General features: G+C 33.9%; 1 protein-coding gene across 2 annotated transcripts in view; it reads right to left on the minus strand.

Moving 5' to 3' along the window:
* The window catches only part of ttv (exostosin glycosyltransferase 1 ttv), a 224,634-nt gene that overhangs the window by 35,900 nt on the left and 167,366 nt on the right, over window positions 1-21,368 (minus strand). For both annotated transcript variants that reach the window (XM_077431210.1, XM_077431220.1), the window contains exons 2-3: window positions 19,280-19,481; window positions 8,166-8,285 (exon numbers count right to left, since the gene is read on the minus strand). In XM_077431210.1, coding sequence (XP_077287336.1) covers window positions 8,166-8,285; window positions 19,280-19,481 — 322 coding nt within the window. The remainder of the gene's footprint in view (window positions 1-8,165; window positions 8,286-19,279; window positions 19,482-21,368) is intronic.

Here is a 21,368-nt window from a genome sequence, read left to right on the forward strand (position 1 = left end):
TTTACTACGGTGAAAAATTTAAACTAGATGGATTATATAATATATAATAGAAGCAATGCACAGAGAGAACAAAACACGGAAGGATGGTAAACGGAGAGGGTAATGGAAGCTTTCGACCTACTTTTGTATTTTTCACTATTCAGCCATGCACGCCCCAGTGTTGTTTCAGTAAATACTTTTTTACGCTGACGAAAATATGTACATATATACACTTTGGAAGAGAACACGTTTGATGTAATAATCGAATAAAAACGGATCCTTGATATAAAAAAGAAGCCAAGAGCAATTCATCAGATGCGTTGAAAAAATATTTAAAAATTTATCTTTATATTAAACTAGTTGTTTTACCCGGCTTCGCTCAGTATTCGTAATATAAACAGCTTAAACATGGCGAATCTAATAGTAAATATTCATTTGTTTTTTTATTAAGTTTATTTAAATCGAAAAAAATATAATATTCAACCAATTGAATTGTCGTCATAGAAACATTGTTTTGTTTACGAAGTTCCCAACCAAAGATACTTACATATATACATAGTTTCAAACATACAAAGTCTCTTTCGAAATTATATATTAGATTGTAATGCCGAAATGACACCGTCCGATTTGCTGAGTACTATGTATGTATGGACTATGACAGGTTACCCCAAATCGACACTTATGGCCAAACATAACATATGTATGTATAATTTGTATCACATAGAAATTTTAAATCATAATCAGACATTGTTGAAAATAAATGGTAGGTGTGAGGCAATTTCTTAACAACCGATTCAATAGTTAAATCGGATAAATTAACACTCTGATAGGAAACGATCGACTAGGATGTCATAATTCATAAATATCCAGACCTGCCCGACAGTACCATAGAAATACTTCAAATCATACTTACAACACGGATTCGGGATGAGATTGGATACAAATGTTTCTATTAGATTCAAATATACAAATATTGGATTCGAAACATTTTCCGAATTTTCGCCCACCTGTACATTGTTAATTTTTCGCGTGTTTGTTCAATTTTATGAAGAACCTTTTTTTTGCACTCTACTTTGTAAATAGACCCAAAACGCCCTGATTCCTTGAAAAAGCACGCTTCCTATCCGTCCTTTAATTATGACATCCTAGTCGATCGTTTCCTATCAGAGTTTGTCAATTTATCTGATTTAACTATAATGTTTAATGTTAAACAATATTTAATAAGTGAAAGTAAAAAGAGGTTAGTAAAAATACTGGTGGCCTATAATACAATTATTCTGCTTTTCTGAGATTTTGGACATATCGAATTAAAATAAGTGATTTCAGTCGATTTGTGAATTAAGTCAAACAGAAATAGTGTTTCTGTAAATGAAAATTGGACTAACTTTCAAATATAACGGCTCAATTAGCTGAAAAAACGAAAATTGTTCCACGGGTTCTTCTAGCAAATGCTCTATCGGGTAAAAGGTTGTAATTTTGGCGGAAAAACGCGCTAAAACGTTATCTGACAGCGCACGCGCACGACCGGAAAAGGCCGGATCCGGAAACGGCCTCGGGTATTTTTCGCAGCACACGTGCCTAGTGCTCCTCTGCGTAATAAACTGCGCGAGAGTAAGAAGACATAAACGATACGATACGGGCAGGTCATGAATAAAGAAAAATGATTATGTCCGATTCGAGCTCAGCACACCTACTATTACATCTACCTTTATAACCAGATAAAATTTTGAATAAAACGAGAAGATTCACACAAGAGAGATACCTCTAAATCTGGAATAGGAACAATCATATGGCAGAGCGGTCGGTAGAGCGTATTACATACATCTAAGCTATAGAGATTTGGGATTCAAGATCAAATCTAATTGTGTTTTATTTTCTAAATTCCAACTTGATTTCTACGGTAATCCCTTTAAAAAAATACTATCACAAATAGTTATCTTACCGACCTACATACATATATGCATTTCTATCGATCAATTGTTGATAATGACTATAATATACAATAGTATTTTATCCATTATCATATAGTACATACATTTATTTATGTATGTATTTTTTTATCATGTTTTTCTGCTTTTGCTTTTTTCTTTTTTTTATGTATTTTACTTTATTTTATTTTTGTTTTCAATGTAGGCTAAATTTATTTTTTTTCAAATGTAGGCCATTGTGGCGCATAAGGTTCTTCCTGTAATGTCACAATGGTCCAAAACTATAAAATAAATAATACCGTATATATAAATTATACAAAAACTAATATCATATATGAAAATATTCGGTTGTGACCAACCCATGACTTTATCTATGTATTTGAGTAATAAAAAGTTAGAATACAAAATTCGATATTGAACAGTAGAGACAGATTATGAAATATTAATAACTATGAAAGCGATACAAATTGAGCGCAAATGTAATGATATAGAGCATAACCAAACTAACAAGATGGAAAAAAGCAAAGACAGTACGCCGATGTTGTGAAGAATGGAGCTAACGAAATGGAACCACAGCATATACCCGGAGATCTGCTCCACGAACTGATCCGAAAACAGGCAGAAAAAATGGACACTCTCAGACAGCAAATGGGTACCCTAATGGGACTGATCACAATGCTAGTGAATAAACTATGTCAATAAAAGCACGAATCACTCAACAAATAACATCCCTATTATTAGGATTTAAATACTCGAAAAATATCAAAGGCATTAAATCACTTAGAATCGCAGCATGGAATATCAATGGTATAAACAATAACCGAGAAGAATTGGAAATCCTTATCAAAACACAATTTATAGACATAGCATTGATCTCAGAAACTCATCTCACTGTACAAAGGACATTCAAATTACATGGATATTCGGTATACAAAACTAATCATCCTGATGGAACTGCACATGCAGGCACCGCAATAATAATAAAAAATACAATAAAACATTACGAACTACCTGAATATAAAACTGAACATATCCAGGCAACATCAATAAATGTGCTGGACTGGAGAGGACCATTAACAATCACAGCAATTTACTGCCCACCTAGACACAAAATTACTACAGAAATGTACAATGACTTATTTAAAACTCTAGGACATAGATTTATCATTGGAGGAGACTGGAACGCAAAAAACACTCATTGGGGCTCCAGAATTACACTACCAAGAGGCAGACAACTGAAAAATAGCATTGATATGAATTCTATGCAAACACTGTGGACAGGAGAACCTACATTCTGGCCAGCCGATGTAAACAAAAACCCTGACCTGATTGACTTTTTTATAGTCAAGGGGATGTCTTCGCTGTATATGAATGTGGAAAATTGCATGGACGGTTCGTCTGATCACTGTCCTATCATAATAACATTGAGCACAACACTAATTCAAAAAGAAAAAAAGACAAACACTGTGCAATAAACAAACAGACTGGGAAGCATTCAAAACATACTTGGAGGAAAATATTAACTTGAAAATACCACTTAAAACAGGAAATGAAATAGAAGATACAACTAGATATATAACTAACTTAATACAAATAGCAGCCTGGAAATCTACGCCCTGTCAAAACGAGAACACAAAACAGAATCTTAACTACCCCAAAGCAATAAAAATAAAAATACAAGAAAAACGAAGATTAAGAAGAATATGGATCTCAAGCCGATTACAAGCAGATCGCAAATCATTTCAAAAATCATCAAGAGAACTCAAAATAATGCTAAACGAAATTAAACATGAATCCTTCAACCAATATTTAAGCAACCTGACATTCAAAGCGAATGAATACTCGCTTTGGAAAGCTACTGGGAACTTCAAGCGACCACAGCAGTCAGTTCCACCAATACGCTACCCAAATGGCGGCTGTGAAGAAATGACGATGAAAAAGCCGAAATTTATGCAGAATTTCTTCAGGATGTATGAAGCAGAAGATGAATCCGAGGAAGAGATAGATAAATTTTTAAAAACAGATTTTCAGATGTGTAAACCCATAAAGAGCATAACACCTAAAGATATTATGAAACACATAAAAATGCTACATCCTAAAAAAGCTCCTGGATTTGATCTAATCACTGCGGTAATTTTAAAAGAACTACCGAGGAAGGGAATCGTGTTCTTAACTATGCTATTCAACAGTATTTTAAGAACATCATAATTCCCAGCGCTCTGCAAAGTGTCTCAAATCATGATGATACCTAAGCCCGGCAAACCCCCAAACGAAGTATCCTCTTATAGACCGATTAGCTTACTGACCTTGAACTCAAAACTATTTGAGAAGATACTACTGAGTAGAATCCTACCTGTAGTGACGGAGGAAGGAATAATTCCAGAACACCAATTTGGGTTCAGAGCAAACCACTCCACAATCGAGCAGGTCCATAGAGTGGTCCAAAAAATCAGACAAACTCTGGAAGATAGAGAATACTGCTCTGCAGCCTTCTTAGATATACAACAGGCATTTGACAGAGTCTGGCACAAGGGGTTGCTATATAAGGTCAAAAAGGAGCTCCCACACACTCTATACACAATTATTAAATCGTATATCGAGGACAGAATATTCCAAGTGAGACAAGGCGAGGCGTTTTCAACGCTATACAAAATCAGAGCGGGAGTGCCACAGGGATCAATTTTGGGACCAATATTATACACGATCTACACAGCAGACATCCCAACACCAAACAAAAATGTCACAGTAGCAACGTACGCCGATGACACAGCATTCCTAACAAGTAGTAGTGACCCCACGCTCGCATCGGAAGTGCTACAGGATCAATTAAATGGCTAATAAAATAAAATAATTAGAGTGGATGAAAAAATGGCGAGTGAAGGCTAGCACTGGCAAATCTGTTCATGTCACATTCACACTTCGACGAGGGAACTGCCCAGTAGTCAGACTGAAAAACGATGAACTGACTGAAAGTACCGCAGCAAAATACCTGGGTTTCACCATTGACAGGAGACTGACATGGAAAGATCACATCAAAAATAAAAGACAGTAACTCACCCAGCGGCTACACAAAATGAACTGGTTGATAGGAAGAAAATCCAGTCTAACATTAGAGAATAAAATTTCGGTATACAAGTCAATCCTAAAGCCAGTCTGGACATATGGTATCCAACTATGGGAAACGAGTAGTAACTCTAACGTGGAAATCTTACAACGATTCCAAAATAAAACCCTTGGAATAATAACAAAAGCCCCATGGTTTGCGAGAAACACTGAAATTCATCAACATGTATCTATACCAACAATTAAAACGGAAATAGAAAGTTATACAAAAAACTACAAGCGTAGACTCGAAACCCACTCAAACGAGTTGGCAAAAGCTCTTATAAAGTCTAGTGCAAAAGACACTAGACTAAAGCGCCGCAGAGTGCTCGAGTAATGGATAAAAAGCTGGCAATTAATGAATTGCCAAATCTTCTGATAAATAAATTGTTATAAAATCTGCTTATGACCGACGGGTCGATTGCAAATATCTTAAATAAAAAAAATAAAAATGTATGAAAACTTGCACAAGACAAAAGTTCTACATATTTCCGGTAGTCGGATTTTGTTCAATTTTTTTGTAATATGTACTTAAAATCACTATCAATATTATAAACATTAAATATCAAGAAAATAAAAATAATTTAAAAGGTCAAAATAAAATAATGAAATATTGTTTAAAAAAAAACTACTTCCGGTTTACAAATTCTGACCAAAACGTTAGCAGTTTTAAATTAGTACATAAATAATACAAATATTAGTTTTTAACTAAATACGTTCAGGGGTGTAGACAGAATCCAGGCGACAACATTTATGACCTTTCTAAGAGGAAAAAATCCCACTTCCGGTTTATTAAATTTAGTGATTTTAGTAGATCACATTGATAAAAGATTAGTAGATCACATTGATAAAAGAATTATACTTGAATTATATCGTGAAGAACATAGAACATAATAGTGGAAGAAAAATCGAACAAGAGTAAACTACCACTTCCGGTTGAGGGATGCTTACCAAATTTTATACATAACTTGGTATTACGCTTAAACTTTTAGATATGAAATTTCAGTTCAATAAACCAAAAGGTTTCTGAGAAAAACATAAAAAACCTCGATTCTCTTGAGTAAAATATTACTTTCGGTTCAGATAAAAATATTTAAAAAATATAAGGTTATAAAGATTATTATTTCTATTACATGTAAACAAAATTTAATCCGATTCAATTAGCGGTTTGGGAGATAATTGAATTCAAAAACTTAAAAAAAGAGGATACCTACATATGTATGTACATATAAGGGGAGGTACCATTTCCAATCAACTTAAAAATTTGAAAAAAAATTACATCGTGTCGATAAGAATTTCAGTACCCGATACTAAGTTTCAGTTCGATAGGACTAACGGTGTTCAAAAAATCCCCAAAGTACATAGACACACACATTTTTTCTAGATCATGAAAACGGAATCAGTAATCAATTCCGAGTCAAAATCTCGAGTTGGAATTTTCGCATGATCACAAAACTTCATATATTGTTAGTACATAGATAAAGTAAAAATACTATATATGTACATAATGTCCTACAGTTTCAGTTTAACGCATTTACCAGTTTAATAAATTACCAGTACGACTTCAAATTTTGAAAAATATTTGCAGTGTAATGATTAGCATTTCATTAACTGATGCAGAGTTTCATTGTGATTACTGTAAAGCCCAGACTCTGAGGGGGCCGTTTATTGTTCAAATGTTGTAAATGCATTGTTAAAGATTTGCCGAACCTTTTTTACAAAGCATTTACAACAATTGAACAATAAACGACACGCTTCCGGTCCTACCTCTAGTGATTAGATTCTGAGTAAAGAATTAATGTCATTCGGATTATCTTCAAAATACACACACGCAGTGGCGGCTTGTCAGTTGCTGTCTCTCTTCGTCACACAGCTTTTCTTAGGGTGACCGTCACCGCACCGAATGTTAAAAAGTCGAAAATGTTCGTTTACCATGCATACATATGAAAAACAGTTAGTATATGTATATCACAGTGGCGTGCGGTAAAAGTGTCTCTCCCCCCCGTCGTACATCCTCACTTAATTTGCGCGAGCAGGATACAAAAGGAACAAGAGGAACAGGCCTTTCCTCCCAGATCCTGCGCGCGCACATTAAACAAGGCTTTATGACAAAAAGAGAGATAATTTCAAAGCATGCCACTCATATATATTATATATAAATGGTACCGTTTACCATGCACCCTTTTTTTTGATCTTTCGACATAAGATCTTTCGATTTTCGATCTTTGCCTTCCGATATTTGCTTTTTCGGGCTTTTCACTTTCGGTCTCGTGAAGTACATAGATCCCTTTTCTTATGCGTGTGCGAGAACTGTTTCGTTGGAGCGCTAGCAGTCCTCGGAAACTCTGCTCACACAGATGTAACCATGACTGAGCGATAGAGATACAGCATCAAACCAGCCGCCACTGCATACACGCATAGTGCAACTACGTGTTTAAATACAAATCAGTCAAAATCTCGAGGTCGAATTTTTCTCTAATATATTTATATTTCGTAAAGGCGTATTATTGTCATGATTCATACTAGTAAAAGAGACGTAATTTTTCCATTGGAAAAAGTGTCCATAAATATGTATACTAATTTTTATAACATATTTAAAATTATGGTCACCAATGCAGTTCAAATGTACACTTAATTGGTTCATTTAAGTTTAAAACTCAACCAATAGAAATATTAAAATACACCTTCGTAAGGGGATAGCAGTGTACATTATGTATGTATATAGCGGTTACCGTCACCGCATCGAAAGATCGAAAAATCGAAAATGTTCGTTTATCATATACATATATATGAAAAGCGGGTAGCATACATATCAGTCGCGTGCGGTAAAACTCTCTCCCCCCCCCCCCCCGTCGTCGTATAGCCTCACTTAATTTGCGCGAGCAGGATACAAGAAACAGGTTTTTCCTCCCGTATCCTGCCCGCGCACATTAAGCAAGGCTGTACGACAAAAACAGAGATAATTTCACCACATGCCACTGATATACATATATACATAGTACCGTTTACCATACATAAATTATTTTTGATCTTTCGACTTGAGATCTTTTGATTTTCGATCTTTGCTTTCCGATATTTGCTTTTTCGATCTTTCGACCTTTCGATGCCGTGATTTAGACCCATGTGTGTAGGTATGTATGTATTAAATATATGTACCTCTAAAGTGGTGAACACAATTTTTTCTATGGACGAAAAGTACTGTTCCCATAACAGTTGGGTTTGCTGCCTCATAGCCAATATCCTAGCAGCTCCTACCGACCTCACTAATTCCGGCACCTGAAAGAATAAAAGAAAAAGTTATTATGATCGTTTTAATGTATTAATACAATACATACAAAAAACAATAGGTACATTTTAAACAAAAGGCACAATTGAGACGTTTTATACATTTTTTTTCTTAGATTTTCTTCCGAACCGGTGAAACAATTGCCTTCTCGACTATCTTCAAGAAAATTAAATGTGTCAGTGTTGAGGGGGTTAGGAGGGTGGATGGAGGTGAGGAAAGAGAGGTGGTGTCCGCTCTCAGATTATGTCAGCAGATCTGCCTCATTAGCGCGGCAGGCTCCGGTGCTTGACCCGCGTTAAGTTTTTCCTTTAGAAGCCGACTGGGGGCTCGTTTCATTTTACAAAGGAAAATGTTGAATGGGCACTTTCGCCACCCTCTCGGTCCCTGTCCGTGAATGGGAAAGCCGAGCCATGGCGAGCGATTCGACCGACCGGCCGGCCATCTTTAAATCGAGGACGCTTTATAATAAACGCCCGGCCACTTGGGCGATCAGCGAATAAAAAATTTACGTTCTTCCAAGAAAACTGTGAAAATATCATTATCGAACACGAATACATGACATAAGATTTGTACACTTGAATGTAGACACGACTAATATAAATTTTTATCTTACAATAAAGATGTATGTACATATGTACAATAAAGATGTACATACATATGTATGCATACTGGTGACCAGACAATTGAACGTGACGAGATAGCACACGACTTTTAAACACAGGATAAAAAGAAATCATTTTTTGTGTTCAGTTGAAATTGAACCATGTATTATACATACATACATATGTATGTACATACATATTTCTACCAAAATGCCATTTTTAAAGTAATGTTGGTTACAATATAGTTAAGATAAACATTGAATATCATTGATGAGTGAACATTTTGAAAAATTTAATACGATATTTCTTGGTGTTGACTGGGTGTTTTTCATTCACCATTACTTTTTCAATTATAATTCTAATATAAATCACGTTTCACGGTGAAAAAAGCACAGCAGCGAATTTTGTACTAAAAAATACGAATATAAAAAAATAGCATTAGATATTATTAAAATCCGAGTAAAACGAAAGTGAGAAAGAGAATGAGGAAGGAAAAAATCATCAAAAATCTAAATACAAAAGGGTGTGAGATACAAAAGTTTCACGAGTTCCTATTCAATTTAGCGACGATTGTTATGCAAAACGATACAGTCGCCGAATAATCAGAGACAGCAAATCTTTTTATTTTACGTTCTCAATAAAGACACCGGTTACAGATAAATTATAAGAGAAAAATTACGAAAACGATTTGACGACGTTGAAAATTTTTATTTAAATAAAAATCAAACGAAGCGATTTCAAATTCGAGAAATACGATTCTCCGAGAACATTTTTTACCTTGAAGTGAAATATGAAATTGAAATCAAAAAAAGGAAATATAATTGAATAAAATATAAACCGATGGAAGTATTGCGTGCGTATGTTATGGACTGTATAAAACGAAAGAGTGCTCTGAAAACGCAATCTGCCTTTATAATGAAAAACAAACAACGAGTTTTGGGTAACAGGAATTAATTAAGAAAAATTGATTTATATTGGGGGGCGTCGTTTGCTTTCGAAACAATAATTATAAATTCGAACAATAAAGAAAACAATTTGAGTTTTTAAGCGTGAAAATACCGAGCAGTCGCCAGATGAAATATATCGATACAATCAATATTTGGCAAACTCGTTTACACCGAGAGCGAGAGAGAAGTACGCTAAAAGAAAACAGATGATATTTTCATCTTCCATTGAACCTCGTTTGGGCACAAAATTCATCCATAATAAAATTTAATAAAAAATATTTTCTACAGGAAATTTTAATTTTAAAGTATCTCCAAACCCCACAGAGCAAAGTAGTTATGAAAAGGTTGTTTTTATCATTAACCTTTATTATACGTACAGCGTTCACTTTTATTGATCTAATTTAACAAAAGTACATACATATATGAGCTGTAAATTAAAAATCATTGATCAAACAACGCCTACTCTCTCTAATTAATCGCAACAAATTTGAATGAAATACCAAACATGAGACACGGTAACTATTATACATATATATATATAATATCATTCGATTATATTAAACCTACACAAATTGTGCAGATAACGAGTGTTTGCAACATCAATTATAAAATCGAGGCAACTTTAAAACGGCAGGGGAGCGAGTCAATTTTAATGTACATATGTATGTACACACATACATACATACATACATATTATATCAACGATTTTCTTCATTAGCCAACATAGCGCAACACACAAGATTCAAGTATTCAAAGAAAAGAAGTATTTTAATGCGGCACAATGGGTAGATTTGTAAACATTCCCCTTTGTTTCAGTCGTACAATAATACTCGGTGGAGCTTTCACACTTGACTTCAAGTTAAGGTCGGAGAAGGGATGTGGTGGGTATGGGTTGGGAGGTGCTAGATTGATTTCTCGTTCTGGTGCCGCGGGACAAAGGACTGCTCAAGGAGCGTCTCGCCGGAAATTCTAATAAGGAGCTCGTTACGGGGCGACTCCGCTCAAACTCCCAAACACCCCCAAGAACTCCTAACCATCAAGTCTTAAGATCTCACTCATTCACCATTTAAAAACGGTTTTTAAAAATGTATGATTTTGCGCAGTACAAAACAAGCTTTCATAAATATTTTCCACGCGATACAATTTCCAGCAAGTTTGAATCGGAAGTTTCTTTGTAAATTCTACTACTCGCAATTATTCACAATAGGCATCCTTCACATCACTCTGTGAGATTTTTTTTAATTATACATATGTACAAATATTACGTTTATAGAAAATAGTAGTAATAACTTCATAATTCGGATGAAGTGCAATTTATTTTAATGTAATTTTATTCTTTTTTTTAAATCTATCACAGAATACTGGCAGTTTTCAGACATAAGATCACATTTTTTTCACAATTAAGTGTACGAAAATAATGTTTTAACTTTAATCACACATCACTTCCAGAACCACCTATTGAAATGTCTACGCAAAATACTAAATAAAAGTCAAAAGAAATTAAAATTGAAAGACAGCTAATTTAAGTACATATAATTATAAATAATTATCATCTTTATATTCAGTAAATCTTATGCAAATTGAAATAATATAATCTTAAAAATTTTGCCTTTATAATTTTTTCCTTTTGAAAATACCACCATTCCTAGACGCATGTATTTATTGAACATACATTATATGTAGTAAATTGAGGTTAGGTTTCATGTGTCAGTTGACTAATAGAGAATTCATTATGACGGACACCGTGCCATTCTATTAACTGTTAACGCCAACGACTTGGCTAGGCAACGCCAAAATTTCGTGTCAATACCACTTGACTATTTTTAATTTGTGATACAAAAATCCGACAAAGCCTACAAAGTCACTCGTATACAAACAATAAAACAATGTGTTCCAAAAATTTACCACTGTCCAACCCTATAAATATTGTTGAGTACTTATATACAGTACAAATAAAAAGAACGAAGCAGGCATTACAATCGATTTAAAGAAAAAATCAAGCTCGTTTGCACATAGGGCGCAATTTGACTCGCGATTGCGCTAATCCCGATTGAGCGGGTGGGGAAGGAGGCGAGGAATAATCGAACAAATCCTCGCTGAAATATGAGATTCGGCGAAGCGAACGATGCCATCCAAAATCATTCTCGCTTGATAAAGTATCGGATTAAAATGGGATCAAGCGCAACTCGAGAACTCCGTTCGGAAAACTGCGAGCTCGTGGAAGCACTGGGAGGGAGGGAGCTTTCCGCCGGAAAGTCCCCTAGGGCTTATTTCTGTGCGACGTTCGTCAACGACGAAAAATTGACAAATTTTTCGACACCAACATGCACTACTGAAATGTGCTGAATTGTATGAATGACGAAGGAACAGTCCATAGGATCGCCATTTACAGCGTATGCCATATTAAATGTCACCGGTCGGAAAGTAATCCATACTTTTCATCTAAAAATATTCATCTATTTAATTTTTAATATTAATATATTTAATTTTTAATATTAATATATTTAATTTTTACGTTGTATTTAACCGATTAAATACTAAAATCTCTGTTTCTGTAATCTTGAGGAATAAAAAAATGCGGCCGACACGCAATTCAGTCAAAATTATACGTACAAAATATATTTTGAATATGAATTCATAATTAGACAGTAACTGCAGTAAACTGTTGTAATTGTATAAATTAGTTTTAGAAAATTAGTATAAAAATTTAATCGAATTCTGATTTGGTAAACATTTGAATATTCGGAATAAAAATTCCATGTAATTTTGTAAGTATACATACAAATATATGTACATAGTGCCTAATACATAGTGAAAAATGCCTGATTGTTGGAAGAAACTTGTAAAGAAATTACATTTTAAAATTAATGTAGGAACACTTAATTGAATTATTTCACTTACATAGTAACCGACAAAATTTACATATGTACATATGTATATTTTTTAATTCGGTTAGTGTGTGTGTGTGCGTGTGCGTGTGTTGTCAGTGTCAGATGAAAAGCATTTATCAAGATATGTATGTACGACCGAACCGACAGTCCTTCAAACCAATCGCTTCTAAGTAATTGACACAATTTATTCCGATTCCGATATGCACCTTAAGGACGTGGAGTGGGTTCTCGAGTATTTTTTTCATCCTTTGTTACGCGTCGGAGACGAGAGGTTGGCTTAAGCTATGGGGTTCGCGACGCTTCTTCAGCTCATATTTTAACGAAAGCTCCGATTAGATAAACAAGTATCGCGATCGAATAAGCCAGCGAATAATTCGGTAAAGACCTCTCCAAAATACGGAGGTTGGGAAGGGAGAAAGGGTAGTAGGTAGCGATGGTGAGGGTAATCAAGATACCAACGACGAGGGTAGAAATTAACTTTTTCGCCGTCGCCGCCTCCTACGACAAGAAAATAAACAACGTAAAAACAACAAACGAAAACCGCGAAATTCAACCAAATTTACCTTATTTATAGGTACTTACGTGTGAGTGAGTACCATTTCACTGAAAACGAAATTTAATTAAGCCGCTCCAGATCTGAGCAAATACAGAGTATTCAGATAAAAATGTATGCTCTTTTACTTAATACATATTTAAATATAAAGAATAGTAAAATACTATTGATCTGTCCGTGAACGTTTATAAGCTTTTATTTGAAATTTTATTTGAAGTAAAAAAAAAATTAAAGTTATAGTATTTATGTTTTTTATTCCTTTTAAACTTATATTTACTGTTGAAACTCAGATTATTCATGTTACATATCAAGTGCAGATATTTAAGTCTAAATAAGCAAGAATTAAAGAATATCCCTTATTTATTACACAAGGCTTTTCCGATTGAAACGACTAATATGTATGTTCATACTTATTATATGTAATTATGTATAATAGATATGTACGAAAACATAAATATCTCATGAAAATATATGTAGTGAAATATGATATCCGTCAAACTTATACAATGTTTTTCACTATATATCTCCCAACTAGTTATTATTACAAATTACAAAGGAATGCTTTTGTATATCCTCTTCCAATTAATTACCGAGCCACCGTTCAGATTTTAAATGGAATAACAAAGTCGAAGAGTGGGAGGGCCCACTCATCAAAATATGTCCAGAGGCGCTGAGCGATTATGCCGACTAATTGACTGATCAACGCCAAATGAAGATTGACGTTCTGACATTGAACGATGGCCTTCACATACATATACCCAACATTCAGGATTAGCGGTGACAAACGTGCCTCCCAGACAAAATCTATAAGACAAAACGCGTCGACTTTACCGGGGATTACTACTAACAAACGGCCAAGCCCAGCTACATACAGACATATATCAGCTCCTTATATATTTTTCTCGCTAAATAAGTAGACTAATATATTGGACTAGACTATTTTTAATTATCTACTCTTACTTATACACATGTATGTATGTATATTTTCATACCATATCATAATATATGAGGATTGACTTGTGATTACAATGGCACTGTTATGCATTCATCATGTCAAACGTTTGTCGTCAAAAATATACCTGCATATTTATTGTACAGTGCCCGACAGCATTAAGTGGACACTATTTATGTGAACACAAGAACGCGGTTTTCTCAAAAAGTATTTAGCAATGAGCTTTATGGCGCACTTCGAGTACTCGATATTTGATACAATGCAAGTGTTTAAGTTTCAACAGTTTTTTGTTGGGCGTCATCGCGCAAAACATCTCGCAAAAAATGGATAACTCGAAACAGATGTCGATTGTTTTAAAATCAAAAATTATTACGTAATTCGAAGCAAATCTTTCTACATATACGTGAAATATCTCGTCGGGTAAGATTTGTAGAGAATTCAGTTCGTCGATTTTTGAAAAAATATCGAGAAATTCTTACGGGGAGGAAACCTGGGATCGGAAGATGACGTGTGACCAGTGTTCGCGAAGATCGTCGTATCAAGCAAAAATCCACTCAAAACAGCGGTAGAAATTCCAGAAGAACTTCAAGCATGAGATCATGTGACATTTTTAGAAAAAACATTGAGGAAGTAGCTTTCGGAGCCTGGATATCAGCCACACCACCCTGCCAAAAAGCCGTTTCTTACACTTAAAATGCAAAAAAATCATATAAATTGGGCTAAGAATCATAGGAATTGGACTGTCTATAATTGGAAAAGGGTTGTAGTTTCTGAAAAATCGAAGTTCAATTTCTTTGGGCGGGATGGGATGTGCATGGTTCGTCGGAAAGTTGGCGAAAGATTCCGCGCGGAATGCATTTCTCCGGTCGTTGCGTATTCACCCCATTTAATGGTTTAAGGGTGTACTACCGCATATCTATGGTTTAGGATCCCTGACCATTATTGAGGGAATAAAGAATGTAGAAAAGCACAAAAGTGTGCTTTTAAATCTTGTAATTCCAACGATCGAGAAAATAACGCAACATTCAAAAATCCGATTTATCAAGTGATTCTGCACCATGTCACGCGCTCGAGCAGGGAGTACAATTTCGATTTTTTTTGTCTAAATCTTTTACTAAATGATTAATAATATCCTTTATCACTTACAGATCACAAAATTTAGGAATATACTGGGCATCAAATCATTAGAATGGCCGGGAAACAATCCAGATCTGAATCTATGGGCTATTTTAAAGAGAAAATTGGCAAAACGATGTACATCAAATATCATAGAATTGCGTAAAAATATAATCGAAACTTGGGAGAATGATATTACGATGGAATGTTTAAATTCACTGTACGAAATCAACGTATATTGGCGATTATTCAAAATCGAGGCGGCAGTACGAAATATTAGAATATAATAAGTATAACATTATCCAAAAGTAGTTTTATTCACAAAAGATATTTTCAATACCTCACAAGGAATATTACCTTTAGAAATCTAACAACAAAAATGGTGTAAGGATAGTCTGATCCTCATAAATTACATTGGCTCAACTTCGGCACAATTACCGTTAATGACCGCTTTCTATTTCTGCATACATTCCAATAATATCCTGTTAACTATTTCCATTTTTTTATTTGCTTAAATTGAAGTTTACTGATTAAACTTCAAACCCTCCATTCAAGAATTCTTTGAAAATTACAATATCGAACATAATTTTAAAAAAAAATGTAAAAATAGTCGAGTGTGGCATTTTCTATTTCTACGACTGTATATACACATGTGTACAAAAATTACAGTTTTTTTAAAACAATAATTGAAAAATTTTCCTTCTCGCTATATAAACACTAGTGTTAGACCCGTTGATTTCAACGGGTGGTTTCGAAAAGGAATTGAAACTCGAATAAAAATAAAGTTAAAGATATTGAATCGACTGGTTTCGGAAAGAAATTGATGCACGAATTACGAATGACAAATTACGAAGTGATTACGAATTACGAATTACATTTTGTGTATCGCCGACGCCTCCGGCACCCCGGGGCCTTCGCCCCCGGCGCTTCCGTCGCTCCGGGGCCTTCGGCCCCAGCGCCGCCGACGCCTCCAGCGCCCGCAGCGCACCCAGCGCCCCCGATGCCTTCGGCACCCCGGGGGCTTCGCCCCCAGCGCCCCCGATGCCTCCGGCACCGGGGGCATCTATATATACATATATATATATATACATATGCATATATATATATATATATATATATATATATATATATATATATATATATATATATATATATATATATATAATATATATGGAATGCATAATATTCAAGGTTGCGAGGTCAATGACAGGGATTTGTTTATACATAATTGTGGGTATTGAGTTTTGTAAATTAAACACACATAGTTCACAGATCTTTTTGCTTACGTCACGCGATGTAAAAATACGTACTTTTCATATAATGCGATTCCGACTCCAATTTTGACTTCGATGTTGACTTCGGGTTTCATAGTTTTTTTTTTATTGCATAATTTAATTGGCATAACCGATTCTCGATTTCTGTTTCAGTTCCGATTCCGATTAATTATTACTATTCATGTTATAACTTTATTTTAAATCATGAATCAATCCGAAAGCACCTGAAATTTCAGATGAAATTTCCCGTTAAAATTTCCGCTGAAATTTCAACGGGCATAAAACTAGTGATTAAATAAAATCGTTGAATTGCACGTATTTGATGTATTGTGACCAAAACCGATTGTTTCCTCCATCTTATATTTTTTTTATTAAATTGATTTGTTTGCGTATGAAATTTATACACATATACATATGTACAATGATTATGTGTATGTGAATGAATGCACATACTTACTTTTTATTTATACCTATTTCATTACCAATAATTCAATAAATTGGATAACGTGTCAATTTTTAGTGATTTTTAAATTACATTTATTTGGTAATGCCAGCTTCGTTTCAACTCAAGTTACATTAAAAAAAACCGAATAATCTTGATAAACCCTATCAAATAATCATTGAAATACATGTTTATCAGTTTTTTAGATTTATTCCAGGAATAGAACTTAAAACCACATATGTACATACATTCATACATTAGCAAAACGTTCTTCTGACTCAGATATCACTGTTTCAATACATGTGTATGTATGTACACGCATGTATTGCTTTTTCTGAGCTTTCAGCTCGAAATTTTACCGATTTAAAATTCAGCACACTTTCAATTAACCCTTTTAAACGAAAACAAAAAATAGTGTGGCCAGAACACTATCCCAATAAACATGTTTCAATAGAAAATACTCAATATATTTGAATTGAACTGGACGACTACTTAGAGAGATTTGAAAGCTGTAAAGAGTAAATTTCTACAAATGAAAGTTAAAATACCCGAATAAAGATTCCAATATTCATTTTGAACAGGAAATTGATAGATTTTGAGGGGTTTGCTGCTAATGATTGCAAACCACCCGGCTGCATGCTCATTTCGATTGCATTTTAACTGTTTGAATTTCAGCATGTACGAAAGATGAGATATTCATGGGGTTGAGCAGATGACATTTCGATGTACATTGATCATTGGCAATTCTTAAAATTGAGTTGGATCTTTCTGGCAAGTTTAAAATGGCAAAAGCCGAGACAAAAGTATGAAATGAGCATGCAGCGAAAAGAGCATGCACACGCTTGGTTTGCAATCGTTTGCAGCGCAGGGAATTTTGAGACATCGACCGAACAACACCAAGATATAGAAAATCGCGCGATTTAAAAAAAAAAAATATATATATATATATATATATATATATATATATATATATATATATCGAGATTCGGAGATATATATATATATATATATATATATATATATATATATATATATATATATATATATATATATATATATATATATATATATATATCTCCGAATCTCGAGTCAATCAACATTTTTTATTACCAGATTCGTGTTCACTGGGTATAGATCAATAAGAAAAGTCATATCTCATCTCTGAACCAAAAAAAGTCGTCATTTGTCGAACAGTGTTATTAGAATTTTTAAGAAGAGTTCTAGTTTTTGCATATACATAACATTTTCATAGTGTATCGTAAAAATTTGGCTTGTTGTAAAAGTTTATCACAAAATTAAAGTCATTTATTTAAAATGTACACAGTTTTTATGCGCACGTAATTAGTTAATTTACCATATACCGACAAAACCACAATTAAGTGATTAAATTTAATTAAAAGTTGCACGTTACATTTTGCTTCAATGATTGTCGAGGCACATGAATAATTCATAATGTTGAATAAAAATGGTAAGTGTATTTATCAACTCAATGTCAACGCAAGTAATTATCAAAAAAATACGTACACCTTATATTTTTGTACGTGATTTTCGATAGTATATACGATAAGGGTGAAAATGGAACATTATCAATAATATGTCTTTTGAATAGGAAAAATGGGTTAAAAATCACGATACATTATACGTATATCGAGATTAGTGAAAGCTTTTCGCCGCAGTACAAAAACAAAGTGCGACGCGACGCGAAAAGCAACAACTAAAAGACGATTAGTATACAAAAAGTCTGACTGATAAAGACCAAAGTAACTGGACAATCATCACGCAATCCGATAGTTAAATAGTCACAGCCCTCGTTCTGAATCTGAAAAAAATCAAAAGAAGAAGAAAACCGCACGACATTCAATATATGTACATATGTACTCAATGGGGATGAAAATAAATACACTTTAGTACACCGTAAGAATGAGTGTAATGCTTCTTCGCTGAGGGCTTTGTAAACTTTTCAAATTTAAAGTGAAAGTCGAAGTGATCCATCAAAAAAGTTTTCGATACGTCTATCTCGAAAAGGAACTATGTCGTCGAGTAAATTGTAATCGACGGTTAATAACAGCTTGCGGATAAATTTCACAATCAAAAGTTTCAAAGAAGAAAATCGATTAATTATTTATCAAGTCGAAATTACGTTTCATATTTCATAATTAAAATACCAATATTCGATACGAAAATAAACCGAAGATAAAATTAAATACCTGTAAAAGTAAGCGCTCGTCGGCCCACAACACAGCTTTGTTCCAGTCTATAACTGAGGAAAAAGGAAGCCTCCAAGAGTTGGACAAGAGAACAGGAACACATCCAGCTTGGAGGACCTCGAGAAATCGGAAAGATCCTAATCGACGACCCCTCGGCACGAGACAAAACGTAGAATTCTGCAGCAAGACTTCATACTCGTATCTGAAAACAAACAAGCACATGTAATAAATTGAATAAGCTTTACGCGCGAAGAGGTTCAATCAAGCAAAAAATAGACAGCACGGCAAACAATCACAATGATATGTGTCAATATGACGATACACTTCCCTCTAGTTTCACTATTATCCGAACTGGAATATTACGTATACATATTATTCTCAATAGTATTTGCCGAACATCCTAAATAAATAGCAGGGTTCAAGTCTAGCAAGCAAATACATACATATATCTAGACGACCTCTTTACACACGAGTGGGGTACCGGTTCTTGGGCAAGCTTCACTTTAATTGAATTACTGAACCGAAGGTTCGTAGAATTAGAAAAATCAAAAATTCAACAGCTAAAAAAGGAACAACTATTAAAATAACTACAAACTACGAAAACGCTCTTAAATTATAAGGAAATTATAAATTTATCTAAAAAGTTATTATCGATGATATAAATAATCACCTATCTACGCACGTATTTATATATTTATAAAAGGTGATAAATGACGTGTACATCGATTTGAACGAACTTTCTGTCTGGCGTTCAATGTGTTGGTTCGCGTTTCACTAGGCAATAACGATAACGGGCCACTAATGAGCCATACTTTGATTAATATTAGCATTCCTAAAAGTTTTCCAAGCATATTTAATTAAAAATATAATATAAAATAAAGAACATCAGGTGAAATATGGTACGAACTAATATAATATTACTTAATTCAAGGAAACTAAATTTGGCTAGTTATTAATTATAGTTTCTTAGTAATTTTTAAATTAAATGGTCAGTAGCTACATATGAACCAAATATGTTTGTATTAGATAAATATTCCAAAGTAAGCTACCACCTCCGTTCGACAGATCTACGGCAAATTTATTATTTTAAATAATATCAAATTGAAACATAAATATATGTATGTTTTAGTGCTTCCAATCCCAGAAAGTTACTTCAGCACCGGTGCTGGAAATTTCGATCTCGGGATCCCGGTGCTAGCACCGGGAAATCAAATGTACGTGAAAAAAAAGATTCAATTACATTTTGGAAACTCCACGATGTTTTACGCAAAAAATACTCCCATATTGGCGATCTCGTTTTGAGATCGCCAATATATACATATTCTTCAAATTTTCCATTCGCATCTATGGCCAGATTTCTGTAAGAATTCATAAAACACATCCTATAATGTAATTAAATAAAATAAAAAACATCAATTTGATTCATTGATCAGTTTTTTGCAAATAGTTTGTACCGTCTTGTAATTATTCAACGAAACAATCCACCTAATAGAAAAACTGCAATTACATTGACTTCATGTAAAAAATATATAATTTTTCAATTTTATTCAATAATTAATTTTAATATAGTTTATATTATATCAAAGAACTGGACATATAGATATTACAATAAAATTTACTTATAATAATTTACTGAAATAATAATTTAAATATTCGTACAATTAACAGAAACAACAGATCTTAGTACAACACATATCACGTAACGTTAAATACACGACAAATAATCGAGAAATGTCAAAAATTAAGGTTCCTGTAATACTTTGCTTCATAGCTGACACAAAGCTTTTGACTGTGTCAATTGCCAACTGCCTATGGAAGGTCCTAGAAGAGGTTTCCCAAAACAACTAATAACTAGAGGTTGGATAACCAAGGTGCCGTCTAGAAAAAAACGGACCCATAGGGTGCTGCGCATTGTTCATTGCATTGTTAAAGATTCGCCGAACGTTTTTTTTTTTTTGGACTCTAGCTTTGGAAATAGAGCTAAACCGCCCCAATTCCTGGAAAAGGCACTGTGTCTATCCTATGGCTAATAATAACATGGCGCCCATAACAATAAATATTATTATTTTTATTTAAATATTTGGTCACA

This window comes from Arctopsyche grandis, chromosome 1, assembly GCF_051622035.1.
Source record: "Arctopsyche grandis isolate Sample6627 chromosome 1, ASM5162203v2, whole genome shotgun sequence".
NCBI classification, from domain to species: domain Eukaryota; kingdom Metazoa; phylum Arthropoda; class Insecta; order Trichoptera; family Hydropsychidae; genus Arctopsyche; species Arctopsyche grandis.